Source organism: Grampus griseus, assembly GCF_964374135.1.
Source record: "Grampus griseus genome assembly, chromosome: 4".
Lineage (NCBI taxonomy): Eukaryota > Metazoa > Chordata > Mammalia > Artiodactyla > Delphinidae > Grampus > Grampus griseus.
In genome coordinates, this window is record NC_138997.1 from 124,683,316 (window position 1) to 124,701,105 (window position 17,790).

General features: G+C 33.8%; 1 protein-coding gene across 1 annotated transcript in view; it reads right to left on the minus strand.

Moving 5' to 3' along the window:
- Positions 1-17,790, minus strand: part of BBS7 (Bardet-Biedl syndrome 7) — a gene marked incomplete at its 3' end in the record, with an annotated part of 41,966 nt that overhangs the window by 5,721 nt on the left and 18,455 nt on the right. The window contains exons 8-14 of the mRNA XM_082653934.1: positions 17,613-17,743; positions 13,565-13,649; positions 12,717-12,819; positions 10,894-11,086; positions 9,597-9,671; positions 6,564-6,629; positions 1,978-2,117 (exon numbers count right to left, since the gene is read on the minus strand). Of these exons, the coding sequence (XP_082510060.1) occupies positions 1,978-2,117; positions 6,564-6,629; positions 9,597-9,671; positions 10,894-11,086; positions 12,717-12,819; positions 13,565-13,649; positions 17,613-17,743 (793 nt within the window). The remainder of the gene's footprint in view (positions 1-1,977; positions 2,118-6,563; positions 6,630-9,596; positions 9,672-10,893; positions 11,087-12,716; positions 12,820-13,564; positions 13,650-17,612; positions 17,744-17,790) is intronic.

Genomic DNA, 17,790 nt, shown 5'->3' on the forward strand with positions numbered 1-17,790 from the left:
AGAGGTATTATATGTACTCAACACATTAAAAAACAGAATTTTGCAACAGTAGTTACAAATAGAAAAGCAGCCATTTAATTTTTCTCAGATTTATCTTACCCATCAGAGAAACATTTTGATTTCAAGGGAAAAAAAAAAAGAATGCTTACCTATACCTGTACTTTTAATATTCAGTTAAGTGACATAAATAGCTTGCTTTCATTATAACATGCCTTCACAAATACAATTCAGTTTACTCAGGTAAATTCCATTTTTTAAAAGTTCATCTAGTGTTTATATTATAGGAACTACAAAACATAAGAATCTCCTAAAGGAAAAAATCAGCATAATGTGAAGGCAAAGAATTGGGTTTTTAAGTAAGATGGACATGGGTTTGAAACGCTAGCTGCACGCCACTGGGAAAGTTAGGGAAAGATACCTTCTATTTTGCAGGGATATGGAATTAACTTTCTATCTGCAAATTACACATACACACAAAAGGTTGTAAACTAAATCAAATAAATTTAAAATAAATCAAATGGATAAAGAATTAAGAAAATGCAAGTTTATGGAATTAAAGGTACAGAAAGAATTTTAAGAGAATACAGAATAGAAAGGACTTTTGAGATTGCCACACCAACTCTATTTGCAGATGAGAGAACTAAAGCCCAGAGCTTAAATTATTTTCCCAAAGTCATGTAGGAACAGATATCAGGCTATATAATCTGAGTCTCCTGAGTCCCAGTTTGCTGTTCTTTCCAGAACACCACGCTATACCTCCTTTAACAACTCTGACTTTTAAGCAGGAAGACACCCTCAGAGAATCCATTCTCTTTAATGTTTTCCCAAAACCTTCCTTAGGAACTTTTCTCCTTACATCTTATTTAAATTACATACCTTTAAAATTACAAGCTGCAATAGAAAAATACATAGGCTTTGGCCTCAAATCTTCACTCTGTTTCTCATATCAACAAGTTACTTACTTTTCCAAACATTACTACTTGTTTTGCCGTAAGACTTAAATGGTAACACCTAAGCACTGAGCACAATGCATGGCACAGGGCAAGTATTCACTAATTGTTCATTTCTTTCCCTTCTTCATTTAAGGCCATGGTCTCTCATTTTCAGAAAAGAAAGTGAAAAACTATAACCAGGAGGATAATTAAGTTGGAATGGAAGTTAGAAATAATAGGGACTATCACAACTAATTGCTCTACCAGTATTCCCTGAGGTGAAGTAGAAAGGAAATATAATGTTTGAGGCTAACACAATAAGGTCCTGTTTACAGAGAACTCAAATGCTAAACAGTATTTTCTCACGATAGATGTTTGAGACAGAGAACTATTACTCTACTGATTTCAGAATGGTAAATATATGAGAAAGATAGGAAAGTCCAGCTCAAATCAGCCTCTAAAAGAAGACAAAGACGCTTACGTCTATTAGAAATAATACAGGTATCCCCTGCTTTTTGAAAGTTCACTTTACGCCACTTTGTTTTTACAAAAGGCCTACACGAGTGCCTATTTTCGGTAACCAAGAGAAATCCAAAGAGGATTTTTGCTTTCACCAAGAAAAGGTGAAAAGCAAAAACAGCCTCAGCGTTTGTTCTGCAGCGGCTGTTACCGAAGCAGCAAGTACCCCAGCAGCACTGAGAGCAGCCCCGCCGAGTTCCTTCTCCAGGAACTACACTCATCAGGCCACATAGCTTTGAACTGTCTGTGAGCATCTGTGCTTTATCCCAATTTATTTTGAGCATCCATTATCAAGATGTGTCCTACAGTAACTGCTTCTTCGCTTTATGCTATTTTGGCTTATGAAAGGTTTCATAGGAACACGCTACTTTCAGATAGCGGGGGAAACCTGTACACAGCATTTAAATATTTATTTAATTTTTAAAAAGTACAACAAGCTACCAGAATTTACACTACTAAAATAAAAAGCAACTTTATCTGCATCATGTAATATCCTAAAAATAAACTTCTCCCTCCTTTGTCCTACCTGTCATGATCAATAAAGTGAGTTCTTTGATGGAGTGAAAGGGGTTTGATAAGGTACTGGCGGACCTGACATGTTTTGGGTTGAATTCTTGGAGTCACATATGCTTGAAGTGTGCCATACTGGCCTTCAATTGAGCGAATCTGAACACAAAAGAGGAAAGAAAATAAGAATAATCTGGCAACATAAAGGCTATCTTTAAAATGTTCAACACAAGCAAGCAGGCACTCAGACCGTAATCTCTTCTGTAATATGCTGAAGGAAATAAGGACGTTCTATGAAACAAGAACTTTTTACCTCTACCGTAAAAGAAAATTTTAAAAGATTTTGGAAATCAAAAGCAAAATTAATCCATCTATGAAAGTCATCCCCACCACATATTTTTTAGGTCTGTCATTCCAAAAGACAGACATTCTCACACACCACCCTATCACATCTAAAAGTGTAGGTGTATAATATATTGTATAAGATTCACATAAAAAAATGGTTAAAATGTAGATATTTTTGTTGAAGGGATAAGTGGGTCAATAACTAATACTTCATTCTCTCAGAAATAGGGGTATTATAGCATATGGCTATTGTTATAAAAACCTACTGACAGAAAAAAAAATGTTTCCAAGAACTTAATTCTTGACTTTCTATGAAAATAGAGAAGCATACTCACAATTTACTTATGACATATTTGGATTAGGAAATTCTTTTTAAGCTATTTTGAATATGGCTAGTTGGATATCCTGAGAATTTAAAACACTTACAGAAAACCCTAATTCATGAAATTATGAAGACCTAATTTTAGGAGTTAGAAAGCAGTCAAGTTTCTCCCTCCTGTCCCTTTCAGCTCTTCTCTGTTCCAATTCATGAAGTGGATTGTAGTACCTGTTGTATTACAAAGGCAGCTTCTCTAATCTAACTGATACATCAGCTCATACTTTTCCTGGCATGTGAGGAAAAAAAATCAATGTTTTACCTAAATGGGAAACATAAATAAAAGTTTAAAGCAAGATTTTTTGCAAATTTTATACTGAAAATATTGTTCTGAATGGGAAGAGAGAAAAGATAAGGAAAAGAATAAAAATACAGAAGGAAAATAAAAAATCGATCTGATAAAGCTATATTTTAGGGTTTCTTTTTAAAGGGTAAGCTTACACTGGCACATAAATTTTTCCACAATAAGTTCACAATTAGTACAACACGGGGAATATAGCCAATATTTTATAATAACTGTAAATGCAGTATGAACTTCAAAAAAAGAATATAATTGTTCATAATATTAAGAAAAGTCATCATGCTTTCTCTGATTATATACTTCATATTCATTTTTTAAAAATCCACACAATGAAGAAAAATTAGGATTACATGTAAGTAATCTGAAATCCTACCACCCAGAGATGATCATTATTGCTATTTTGATAGTCAACCTTTCTTTCATACATCTCTCTATGCAGATGTACAAAAATAAATGCATAACTTCACATGACTAAATTCTATTTATATCATAGACATCTTTGTTTTTATTTCTAATAACCAGATTTTTCCCTTATCTCTGCCTCTCCTAATACCATCACCTCCTTCCCACTCCCATCCCACCCATACCTTCCCCCTATTGTATGACCTATCATATCAGAGAGGTATGTTTCTTTTTATACATTTCTTCATATTATAGATAATATATATATACATATGTAGGACTTTTATCTGCATTTTGTGTTTTTCATGGAATTTGCTCCATGTTAACAGGAATTGACCAACTCATTCTTTATTGCAGCTCTGCAATATTCTATGAAATGGATAAACAGCTATTTATTCAAACATTAAATTACTGAGTGTTCACTTTGGTTCAACTTTTCTACCTCTACAAACAATGCTGCAGTTAATTATATACATATCTGTGTGTACAATACTGTGATTTTATTGCTATGAAATAGATTCCAACAAATGGGATTATAGCCTATTTTACCAAAGTAGCAATAAGAATTTTTATTTCCTTCAGCTATGATTGAGAGTGTCCTTTTCCTCATCCTGCCACCTGGTAATTCTGCTTTTTCAAAATTTTTGCCAATCTGTTAGACAAGCGGAAACTGATTTTTGTTATTTTGAGTTTCCCTAACTGATAATGAGGTAGAATATGTTCTTTTAATATTTGTTAGCTATTTTGATTCCCTCTTCTGTAAACTGCCTATCCACATTGGCCTATTTTCCTAATTGGGTAGTCTTTTTTTTTTTTAAGGAACAAGATTCTTTCTTTCTTTGGCTGCGTTGGGTCTTAGTTGTATGCGGGATGTTTCATTGCAGTGTGTGGGCTCAGAAGTTGTGGTGTGTGGGCTCTCTAGTTGTGGCATGTGGGCTCCAGAGTGCATGGCCTCAGTAGTTGCAGCACGCGGGCTCTGTAACTGTGGCACACAGGCTCAGTAGTTACGGTGCACGGCCCTAGTTGCCCCGTGGCATGTGGGATCTTAGTTCCCCAAACAGGGATTGAACCCACGTCCCCTGCATTGGAAGGTGGATTCTTAACTACTGGACCACCCTGGGTAGTCTTTTTAAACAACTTATAGGCAGTCTTCATATTCTGATATTTACCCATTATCTGGAAGACAGCTTCTTTTTGAAAATAACTAGGTATTTAATTCATCTGAATTTATCTTTTATAATATATGGCATAAGAATCCACTTAATATTCTTCCAGATGGATGCCAGTTGTACCAATAGTAATTTTTTTTTTAACATCTTTATTGGGGTATAATTGCTTTACAATGGTGTGTTAGTTTCTGCTTTATAACAAAGTGAATCAGTTATACATATACATATGTTCCCATATCTCTTCCCTCTTGCGTCTCCCTCCCTCCCACCCTCCCTATCCCACCCCTCCAGGCTGTCACAAAGCACCAAGCCAATACCCCTGTGCCATGGCACAGCAATTTTTATTTTTTTAATTAATTAATTTATCTTTGGCTGCACTGGGTCTTAGTTGCTGTGGGTCTAACCACTGTGCCACCAGGGAAGTCCCACCAAAAGCAATTTTTAAATAAAAATAGTAATTTAATAGAATTTTCCCTATCTAAAAACGCTGGGCATTAAATTCCCATAAATATGTGCTGGGCTATATTTGTAAACTTTATTTTGTTGTGTGACCTATTTATTTAGGCCTTGTAAATACCCCACATTATTTTTATTATAGTAGTTTGATAGTACATTTTACCATAGGGCAAGATAAGTTCCACCTTTTCTCCTTTTTCATAGTTTTGTTGGCTCTTTTCAGGCATTTACTCTTTCCTCTGAACTTTAAAGTTATTGTATCCAATTTTAAAAAGGAACATAGGTTTTTAATATTTTTAGGCCTACTTCCTAATTTATTGGCACAATCTAGCTCAGTGACTGTAATCTAAATGTTTAATTAGGCTACATAAATATGCTGAAGTATACTCCTTTAGAACTTATACCAGTTTTCAATTTTTCTTTCAAAATACATGAAAGGGAACTTATACAGATGAAAATAAATTGTTTAGAAAAAAATTACATTTTAACTGGAACTTCCTTAACCAGATATGAAAAAGTTATTGTGCAATAGCATCTCTCTTGAGAAAAGCATACTCTGAGTTTCAGAACATCAGGAAACAGTTATAGTGCTTAATTTTTGGATCATAAACATATCAAAAATAATTTTTTTTTAAATTTCACACTAAAAATTAAATAACTAAAATAAACTTGTATGCTACAATCAGTATTTAATTATAAAAGTGATTATGTTAGTAAATTGCAAAAGGAAACTTCAAAGATTTTCCCTGGAATAGTTGGTAATGACATCACTGGAATGCAATCAGAAAAATCCAGATAATAGGAAAATATAGGGCAAACGCTCAGATACTTCAATAACCAAATTACCTTATTTGGACCATGATTGGATCAAACAAACTAAAAAAAACACTACACTAAACATTTGATAATACTAAGGAATTATTATTATTTTTCTTAGGTGTGATAACAGTATTGTGGTTACGTTTTTAAAAAGAGTTCTTATCGTTTAAGTGGAGATATGTATATGCATAACAGATTCACTTTGCTGTACACCTGAAACTAACACAACATTGTAAATCAACTATACCCTAATAAAAAATTTTTAAAAAATACAAATTTTACATAATCACTTAGAAAAAAGAGTTCTTATCTTTTAAACATATGTACTGAAATATTTACTAATAAAATTATAAAGTATTTTGTATTTGCTTCAAAATAATTTGGAATGGAGAGTGACAGCATAAACAGGATTGTCATGAGTTGATCATCGCCGAAACTGGAATCATTACTTTTATGTATGCTTGAAACTTTCCATAATAGAAAATTATAAAAAATATTTCCAGTTAAAGGAAATTTAGGATTGGTAATTTTAGAGAACGTGACTGGTTGAGTGCTAACAGAAAAGAGAGTGGTTTGGGCTGAATTAAAACCTAATAGGTCATTCAAAAGACATTATTCCAAAATGCTCATTTCAGGGAGAAATTTAATGCAAAGAAATGATATCATATGTTGCAAGATTTACCAAGGAAAAAAGAAAGTTCAAACTTTCAAGTAAAGGTAATCTCAAACAGTTTTACCTTGAGTTCCAGCCTCGTGGTATTTGCCTGGCACCGATAAGTGGCGAGAAGAAAGTTGTCATTTGACTAGGAAGAATTCAAAGTTGAGGAAAAGGATGAATCTATGTTTTTAACAATAACAACAGCACCAACAGTAATAATAATATTTATTTTTACTGAGCACCCATCATTTGGGTGGGACCATGCTATGAGCTTTATGCTTATTCCTACAAACAACCCTATGTGGTAAGTTTTAACAGATGAAGAAATTGAGGTTTGAAGGGTTAGGTAGATTTCCTAAATGCCAGTAATAACACTGGTATTCAAATTCGTATCTTTAAGACTCTAAAGCTCAGTGCTCTTTCCATATTAAATCTCTCCAATAACACTTTAAAATATTAATTGTTCTCCCAAAAATTTAACTGGCAGTGCAAACTCCTAATGTTTGTATTATAAAGGTAAAAACATCAATGTTCAGTGTTGAATGTATTTGATTTTCACACATACTTATAGACAACTGAGAAATATCTCATCTATGCATTCCCAGCAAAATTAGCATAGTGTCAGGTAGACTGTAGGCATTCAACACATTTGTTGAACAGAATTGGAGAGGTTACTTCAAGTATGATAACTTCTTAAAATTGAATAATAAACTACTAAAAACAGAAGAGTATATCTGTGTGCATGAATTGCAAAATCAGACAAAGCAACGTGAACTATTTGATATGAAATTTTCAGGCACTGCTATTTCCCTATTTTTAATAAATACTGAAGAAATAAAAAGAATGCTAATGTTAAAAAGAAAATTCAAATGTTTTAATTTCAAATCATTTAAACTCAGCAAACACAGAGGATCAGTCAACTTAAAAATAAATATACTTGTGTGTAATTAAAAACAAATGTTATATATTTAAGTATTTATGGATAAAATTATATATATTAATTAAAGGCGATAAAATGTCTGGAATTTGGTTTGGGATGGGGAGGGAGAGGGTAAAGAACATAAAACGAGACTGGCCATATGTTAAAGTTAGTGATGAGTACATGGAGGTTATTACAGTATTCTTTCTCCTTCTGTATATACTTGAAATCTCCATAAGATTTGTTTTTTAAGCCATCATTCTAGAAAATAGGTTTTAAATTAGTATGAAATACTCATTTCAAAGAATCCTGCAGTGATATAAACAGGTTAATCTTTCACTGTAACTTAGGAATTAAAGATCTGAAGTTCATACTAACTTGATTTTTTAAATGATCATAAAAATGTAGGTCTTAATCCTTTTATGTTTTATTCTCAAACAGGGATGACAAAGCACATATGATAAATAATACAACTGCCATAAAATCTCTTATCAAAAAAAAAAAAGCCTTACTCTGAAATTATTTTGAAAATTATTCCCTAATATAACTATCAACTTTGTTCTTTATCTACTCTTGTTATCCTTCCTTTTTTTTTTTGTTTTTGTTTTTGTTTTTTTTTTTTTCGGTACGCGGGCCTCTCACTGTTGTGGCCTCTCTCGCCGCGGAGCACAGGCTCCAGACGCGCAGGCTAAGCGGCCATGGCTCACGGGCCCAGCCGCTCCGCGGCATGTGGGATCCTCCCAGACTGGGGCACGAACCCTTCCACCAGGGAAGCCCTATCCTTCCCTTTTTAATGCCAACTCCAGTCACCATTTCCTGCTCTGGCTTGCCTTCTCCAATGCAGCTGCTCCAGACCTTCTCTGAACCCTAACTTCTCTTCAGGAGCCACACCTAAGCTCTGAGACTGCTAGTCAGCCAGTACCATGCAGAAAGAAGTGATACAGTAAGCACGTCCAAAAGCTCTGATATGGTCTCATCCCAGGTACTTTGCACACAGTAAGTGTTCAATAAATGTCTGTTGAATGAAGGTTAAGCAAGAGTCAACAAGAAAAAGTGAGGAAAGACAGGCAGATGGAACAGATCATGTTTAAATGTAGGAATGTGTGAAGCTGTATAGCATTTTCAAGAAATTTTAAGAACTTCAGTTTGGCAGAAATCATGTGCATGGGAGGGAAGGTAGCAGCTGGTGAGAGATTAAGTTGGAGATGTAATCAAGAGCTGAATTACAGAAAGTTTTTTATGCTACAGTGAGGAATCTTGACCTACATGCAGCTCAGGAAATAAGGAATCTTTAAAAGGTTTTGAGAAAAGGAATGACACGGGGATGTTTGTCTTTTAGGAAGGCCTCTCTGGTGGCAGTGCACAGCATAGCCTGGAGGTGACAGGCAATACTGGAGGCACAGAAACTGGCAGACGAGGAGTTCAAGCAAAAGCATTATGAGGGCCTGGAAGATTAACAGAAGTGCAAATGAAGCAGAATAGACGTAGAAGAGCAAGGAGGTAGAAATGACAAAAATTAGTGACTACAGCAGCACCCCCCCTTATCTGTGGTTTCGCTTTTCAGGGTTTCAGTTACCCACAGTCGACTGTGGTCTGAAAATATTAAACAGAAAATTGCAGAAATAAGCAATTCATAAGTTTTAAATTGCACACCGTTCTGAGTAGTGTGATGAGAACTTGTGACATCCCATTCCATCCTGTCTGGGACATGAATCATCCCATATTCATGCTGTATATGCTACCCGCCCGTTAGCCACTTAGGAACCATCTCAGTTATCACATAGACCAACCTTCATGGTATTGCAGTGCTTGTGTCAAATAACCCATGTTTTACTTAATAACAGCTCCAAAGTGCAAAAATAGTGATGCTGAAAGAAACACCGTATCATACAGAGGTTCCGTACTATTCTGATTTCAGGCATCCATTGGGGATCTTGGAATGTATCTCCAGCAGAAAAAGAGGGAACTACTGTAACTGGATTTAACAGATCAGAGAGAGGAAGGAATTTAGGACAACACTCCAGTTTCTGGATTTTCTGAGGATAGGGAAAGAGAGTAGAAGCAGATTTTGAGGGAAGGGTTATGAAAGGAAATACAGAAGAAACATCAAACACTAGTAGCATTTACAGGCTTTATACAAAATGGCATAATGGAAATGAAAGCATTTGAAGAATTTTTTATATTTTTACTCACCTCAGAATCACAGCTGCTAAAGCTGACAACAGCAGAATTTTTATCCACATCTAGTAAATCTATTGGAACATCACTCTACAGTCAATATTAAAAAAAAAAAAAGGTTTAGATGAAAAACTAAAAATTCTCACAACACATATTTTCTCTAAGGGTTCTCCTTAGCCCTAGTTTACGTTTGTCTCTAAATTTGACAGTATGAACTCTCTTAACTTGTATTTGATAATATGCACTTCTAGAAAATAAATATAATAAAGAATAAGAGTTATATTACAATGACCTATTTTTTTCTAATTTGGATTAATCAGATCACAGAATTTCATCTCTCATCACTCTCTTTAAAGTATACTCTTCCTACTTTTTTTTGTCAGTGCTAAAAATGTTACCATGGGCTGCAAATAATCATATGACCATTCTTGCTATATCAGTTCATTTTTATCATTTCTTACTTCACCTGTAACACAGAAAGGGGATAATTTTTGGTCTCCTCCAGAGAGGTAGCTTCTAGGACAATGCTGTTGCACTGTGTTCTGTGTGAATGGTGCTTCTGGAGTTGTTCAATGCAGTAGCCCTTGAGCTAGCATTACCTGAGAGACATTTCTGCCTCTAAGTTTTAATTAATAATCTGATCTCTCCCCCACATCTTTTAAAACTTTGTCTTCTTCCTCTTTATTCTTTTCTCATTTTCTGATGGGTTTTCCATCTTGCTTATTTTCCATTCATCCTACTATCATCCTTTTCCACTCCCTGAATATCTTCCAATTTAAAGAAAAAATAATTGTTAGGCACCCATACTCCAATGTAAAATAAAAATTTAAAAAAACTAATAATAAAAAAAAGAAAAAAGAATTAAATACATTGATAAATGGAGTTATACATTATTATCCCTAAGTTTCACCTTTTGAGATTATCTACCTAGAAACTGATGGTTAATGAGCAGGCTGTATTATTTTAGTAGTTGGAGCTTAAAAAAGGTTCTAATAAGGATATAAAATACTGGAGTTTTCTAAGTCACATCTCTGTTAAGATTCTCCTAAAGGCTAACCAGAGAACAAATCTTTAATGTCCTTTCTAGGTCTTCCTGAAACTTAAGTCCATTGGTCTTTTGTTTAATATGTACGGGATAAATAAAAAATAAAGACATAATTTAAATAATCTATGAGCCAACTGATTAGCTAATGCAAGATTAAGATAAACATTTAAAATCACCGTTTAAAAGTGTTCAATAATAATTAGTGCATATGACTTGTTTGCAAAATAGATCCAGCCATAAAACAAAGAAATTAGACATTTTGCTTACTTGTATTAAGACATTATCTATCGCCGTCTGAACCTCTAAGATAAGGCTGTAGCTGGCATCATCTTTATTTAATGTAAACTTGTCATTTACACTAAATGAAGGTACTGCTGATTTTGCTTTGCTTGATTGAGAAGACTGTTGATATTTCTCTCTTTCCTGTAGTACCTTATATTGCAGATGTTCCAACTCACTCCTAGAGGAAAATATATACAAATTTGTCACCTATAAGTATAAACATTTGAGATCCTTAGAATATTTACAAAAGTCTGAGACATTTACTGCTGCAAAATGCATTTTTATTGGTTGAGTTAGAACTATAACACTAATAGGAACAAAATTTTTACTTCTATGACTGACCTAATGGTTCCACATTATTTAACTCTGATCTAAAAATTAAAACATCTACTCAGCCCCACACCAGCAATATTAATAAGGCATTGTAAGAATCAAGGCAGGCTGCAAATAATCAATCCTAATACATGAATCTGGTTACAGTCACATATAGCACTAATCAGAAAAGAAACTGATTGTTCTGGGGTAGAGGAACATATTAGATTTAATACGAAGAAACAGAACGTGTGAAATCAGTAAACATGTACCTTTCAGTAAGACATTAGGGGCAAAAGACAAAATAAGAAGGCTGCTGAGTATGAATATATTGGAGGCCACAAGGATAATCACGAGCCAGAGGTACAGCTGAAGTTCTACCAAGTGTTGGAGATTGAACTGTGCAGGCATTGCTTAGAGCTGCTCCAGTTAAAGGGAAAGGAAATGAAGTAAATAGTAACTAGGGTAGAACAACATGAGGTTTAGCTACTAGCCCCAATTGAGGGGGAAAAGTCTGGGAAGGCGCTTGGAAGGAAAAGAAAAGATTCATTCGCCCAAGAAATATTTACTGAGTGACTCTATGTACTTAGGATCCGGGTGCTGAATGAACAAAATAGACATAAGCTTCTCGTGAACGTACATTCCAGTGGAATCAGGAGGGGGCTGACTTGGTTATAAATATGAGGTATTGTACTGAGGACATGAGATAGTAGTTCATTAACTCTCCTTGGTGTCCTTGCTGCATGAACATTAGAGCTTTCTCTCTTGGTGACTTTGGGGAACTGGTTTGTGGTGAACTGGTGGTGTGGCTTTAGTGAACTAGTACTTGTGGCACTTGGTTGCCTCAAAAACTTCTGTAGCCATCAACTACCACCAAAAAAGGATCAGCCCTCACTCCTGAGGGCTGAGGGCTGAAGGGCTAGGGTAAGGAGAATAGTCATTAAAAGTTTCAGCGACTCCCACTTCTTCATTGTATGCGGCAATTTTCCTTGAGGCCATTTTCACAGGACTTGTCAAATTGAACAGGTCATGAAAGCAATCCCTGTGTCTAAGAGAGTCAACATTACTCATTTCCAGTAAGAAAACTTATAAACCAAAGTTACAGACTCAGAAGGGTCCACAAGAGCAGTAAACATGAGAATTAATAAGGAATAGAGCCATCTGTGTTGGTTTCTTTCTAATGTCTATGAAAACAAACAAACAAACAAAATACTGTAACTGTTTATAATAAATGAATGAAAAAATACAATTCTTGAGCTAAGGAAAAAACAACATAGAATAAAACATATAAAAAGTGTATTTCTAACTCCAAAATATTAATCAGCACTTACTGCTAATTTTCTCAAACTGATAAGCTTTTATTTAAAAAGGTCATAAACTAATTAAATGTATAATTCCTTCCAATAAAATATACTGCATTTATAAATAAGAAAAAAACAACAATCACACACTTTATGAAATGAAAAAAAAAGAAGCAAACAAAAATCCAAAATTACCGTAACGAAGAAATTTTATTCTGCATCTCCTGATTAATTTTTAGTTCTTCTCCTGGTCCACTTTCCTTATGAATAGGCTCTGTTGTCAGACCTGTAACCCAGCCTGCAGAGATGAATTACAATCGTGCACCATTAAGTGCTGCTAGTGTTAAAAGAAACCCAAGATACATGCCCCTGTGTCCACCAACATCAACCTCACTTAGTCTTGGACTTATTCCTTTTCAAACAACAAGACAAAACAAAACGCAAAAGAAATTAAGCTAGAAGATATTCAAACCATAAAGAAATTACTTTGGATACCATTTTTGTTTTGCCTGAAATACTGTAATACTACGATTAAGGAAATCTTTCACTTCTTAATTTAAAGTTTTAGTTTTCAAGTATGGAATAAGTCAACACATTCTAGGCAAATGCAAAAAACAGCTGATGAATAAAAGTTGTCTTTCAAAAATTATTTTCATGGAAAGTTAAACTCTCATATAACTATTGTGAGAATACAAAAATGACCTACTCAAAAGCAAGCAAGTTTTATAAGAAATGTACACAGTAACAAAACAAACTAAATTTCAGTAAATATTCTTTTTAAACCAAAGGATATCGTTTAATTTTCAAAGATGCTAGAGATATACTAAGTACTTTTAAAAAGTATTATTCAAATATTAACTGTTTTATAAATCAATACACCTACTCCTTCCTTTCTTATTTTTTAACCATTAGAGCTTTTAATGCTGTAGGTAAGAGTGACTTACTAATAAACATTTTAAAAAGTAATCATCAAAAGCAATTTATTAAATTTATATTTTTTATTATTGATTCTTTCTTCAACTAGCTATTACCATTTACCTTACCTGAATATGTGGATACCACGATTTCATCATAGCCATCTTTCCCTACACAACCACCCTGGATAGATGTGACACTCTCAGACAACGTCTAAAATAAATTTAAGATCAAGCACGTCATTAATAAAATTTCACAGATATGTGAAATAATAAGCCACAAAACTTATTTTGCTGTCTCCCAACATTCAACATATATTTATTGAATACTTATTATGTATAGACACTGAGATTGGAAAGGTGAAAATCCTACACAAATGGCTGAAAATTCCAGTGCTTTTTAATTTGGGGAAAGAAGATTGAAAATGATTCATATATTTGTGTGTACCACTCAGCTACAGTAATCATCTAATGAGCAAAATCATTTATTTATATAAAGAAATAAGTTTTTTTTAAAAAAATGACATAAGCAGGAATTCCCTGGCAGTCCAGTGGTTAGGACTCCATGCTTCCACTGCAGGGGGCCTGGGTTCCATCCCTTGTCAGGAAACTAGGATCCTACAAGCCACGTGGCCAAAAAAAAAAAAAAAAATTACATAAGCAAAACTCTCAGTACATTTAGTTTATTACCTGAATTCCACAGACCACCTCTCATGTGTTTTCTCCAAATAGTTTTTTAGAAGAATAAAGAAGACGCTAGCTTACATGGAAATTTTAGACAATTTGCTACTATGGAGACCAAGTTTTTCAGATGCTTCAGGGTTTATATCTCTTTTAAGCAATACTTCCCAAACTTGCCTGACAATAATCATTTGGGTGAGTCAACTAGGAATCTGTATTTTTAACAAGCACTCTAGGTCAGTGGCTTTCAAGAGATTTGGAAAGCAAGCAATAAGTTTCATATTGCAATCTGGTATAATTCACACATGAACATACACAACAACAGATATAACTTAAAAGGTTTGTGTTGCACTCTGATATATTCTAATCTATTCTCTTTCATTTAAAAAAAAATGTGTTGGCAACCCATTAATGAGTTTGACCAGTAGCTCTGCCAGGTAATTATTATCAGGCAAGGCCCAGAACCATTGTCCTAAAGGGGAAGGTACAGGGAATGGACACCAGCATTAAAAAAGCTAGTTCTCTTCATCCTCCCTGTAAGAGGCAAACCTCTGAGCTATTCTGCAAATCAGGCTATCTTAGCTGTTCCTGAGCTAATTACCTGAGAGATTCAAGTGACAAAGGTTTGATTATACATTTGCATGAAGTTAGGTTCATAGGTGCATTATTTTTCTTTTTTTTTTTTGGCCGCACTGCACATTTTGCAGGAATCTTAGCTCCCCGACCAGGGATGGAACCTGTGCGCACTGCAAGGGAAGTGCAGAGTCCTAACCACTGGACCACCAGGGAATTCCCCAACAAGTGCATTTTTAACAAGTGTCCCAGTGGATTTCATATACACTAGAATTCTTCAAACTTTTTTGTTCATGTTCTCGCTAAAGTTAATTCTGAAAAAACAAACAAACAAAACTGCATCCATCCCTATGTACATTTTTAAACTGACTTTCAGATTTTCATCACCACTTTAAATAGTTACAAAGAATGTAATATCTGGAAGTTTTAGAGATTATAATTTTAAAATAAAACTGTCACATAATCACACCCCAATCATACCCAATGAATCTAAATATCAAGACAAATTTATACACACAATTGACTTAAAATTGAAAAAACAAATCGTTCTTTCACAGCTGGAAATTTTACATTGTTCCCTAAACTTCTATTTTCACTCCACTTCCCCCACATGTATTTATCTTAATGTAATGTACTCATATGCTTGAAATTCTTTTATACTTCTCTGCAACCAAGAAAAAAGAAATAGAATTTTTTTATCTTCTGTGATTAAAAAACTCTAAGAATTAGAAATTTCTATTGTCTAATTATTAGTATTTCACAATTGATCGACAAATATATGTTTTATATTTTTAACTAATAACTAACCACTAAAACAAAATTCTACAGGAAATGTATCTCATGAGACAATAGGACAGTTTTTCCTTCTAAATTATTCATGTACCACAATGAGTATTAATTATATATTGGTAGAATGAGACTGAGTTCAACATCAGTCCTATTCCTTTTTTTCATTTTCATAGATAGAAGCACTAATCGAGCTTAGTCCCATAAAGATATTGATGAGGCTAAAAGAAATTTTGTTGTAGAAAGTTCACTCTATTGTTTAAATATCTTCCAAGTTACATACCTAAAATCATCTGATCTACCACTGAAAATGTTTAATGATGTATCATCTGACACCTTGATTAGGTCCTCCTTCTATTTATTGAAAGCAAAACACTGGAAACCAGCTGACTACAGAAGAATGTTTTACTGAGTCAAAAGAGTCACACACATTCTCACTTTCTGAGTGGTTTATTGAGTGACTATTAATTATAACTTACTCTTTCACTCACTTAGAAGTACCTTATTTAACCTAATGTACTCAGAAAAAGTTATAAAAATTTAAAAACTTAATTTCTACATTTTTTTTGTCAATACAACATTTTAATGAAATTCATTTATCTTATGTACTTCAAGTACCTTTTTATAAAAGTCTTGGAGTTGTAGATTTAGTTAATTCAGCTTACACCTTAAAAAAAAGTCATAGAACCATAACACAGGAGATCATAGACAACATAGTATAGACATGCTTTATGTAAGTAACAACATGGAATGCCAATTAGGGGAACTCACAAGAAAAGACCTTGGTCACTGCTCAAAATATTGGTGAATAAATATATATTTATAAGTTTAAATTAAAATGTGATGTTTAAGGTATGTACATATTGTCTTTTTATGATCTGCTCCTTAACTCTTTTGATTAACCATCAGTCCAGACTATGTCAGATAAGAGGACTTCTCCTGATTAGGAAAACAATAAAGAGAGTGACGTCATGAATCAAGATGAGGCAGCATATTCACAGCCTTAACACAACATGGAAGCAGTACCTCTATCATCAGACAAACAGAAGAAAGATTGGGAAGACAGGAATTCTTAGTGCCACACCTGGCAGAGGGGAGACATGCTATGTCATTACCGGGGTTTGGAATAGAAGTCAAAGAGGAAACTTGGGGTCTAAATAGGAAAGTTTCTCAGGGGTTGATGATAAAAAAATGGGAGATCACCAACACAGGATTATTATGTACTTTTAAGCCTAAACTATTATTTGCATCATTAGCAAGGTAACTTTGTGCACCAAAGAAAGATGAACAAGTACAAAATAAATCCAGAAAATAAGTTGTATAATGTTTTTATCCCCATATTATCTAAATAATAATACACTTTATCTATGTACCAAAACATCTGTTATTTACTGATATGCAATTAAAGTAGGTACTGGGAGAAATTTACCACTATTAGAGAAATTAGACAAAGAAAGAAAAGTTCATACTGAGTTGTGGTTTTTTGTTGCTGTCGTTAAACAGCCTCAATACATCATGCATGAGGCAGGATGGGGAAACCCTGGACAGGAGAACACCACTTTATGAAAATGAAAGATTCAGTTTATGCCAGAATGCTTCTCCATGTGACTGCACCTTGGGATAAACAAGCTTAATTACACTTAAAATTTGTGAACTAAAAATTACTCTTATCTAGTATTTCTTCTCATACTGTGGATCTTGGGTGGGGAGAAGTGAAATTGCTACTTTTCCCTCTCTGCTTAAGGATATTTTTGATATTGTCTTAACAATACGAAGTTTATTCCTAAAACCTGATTACTTTAAAACAACACAATCTCATTTATGCTACCTAAACATATAAATGTTACTCCTGTAATCTATTATGCATTATAGAAACTAAGGTAATACATATAATAATTTAGATATACAGTATTTAGAAATCAAATAAAAAAGTAATTTATTGTTCAGCTTGAGGGCAATAGTCATTTATTCAAACATAAGAGTAGTCTAGAGAAGATTTTGATAATGTCAAAGCAGAGATATTTTAAGCCAAACACAAGATTTTAATATATTTCATTCAATAAAACACAAAGTCAGTCATCTCTATAATTGTTTGATGAATAATAAGCATATATAGTCTTTTTAAAAGTGAACTTACCTGATCAAATCGTAGAACAGGCTCATTTGCATTATCAAAACTATACACTTCCACCATTCCATCATCTCTTCCAACAAGTAAATCTTTAACCCCATCACCCACAATGTCAAAGCTGTCAATACACAAAATACCTTTAAAAAAGGTAAATGATAAGTTATCAATAAAATTGATATTATAG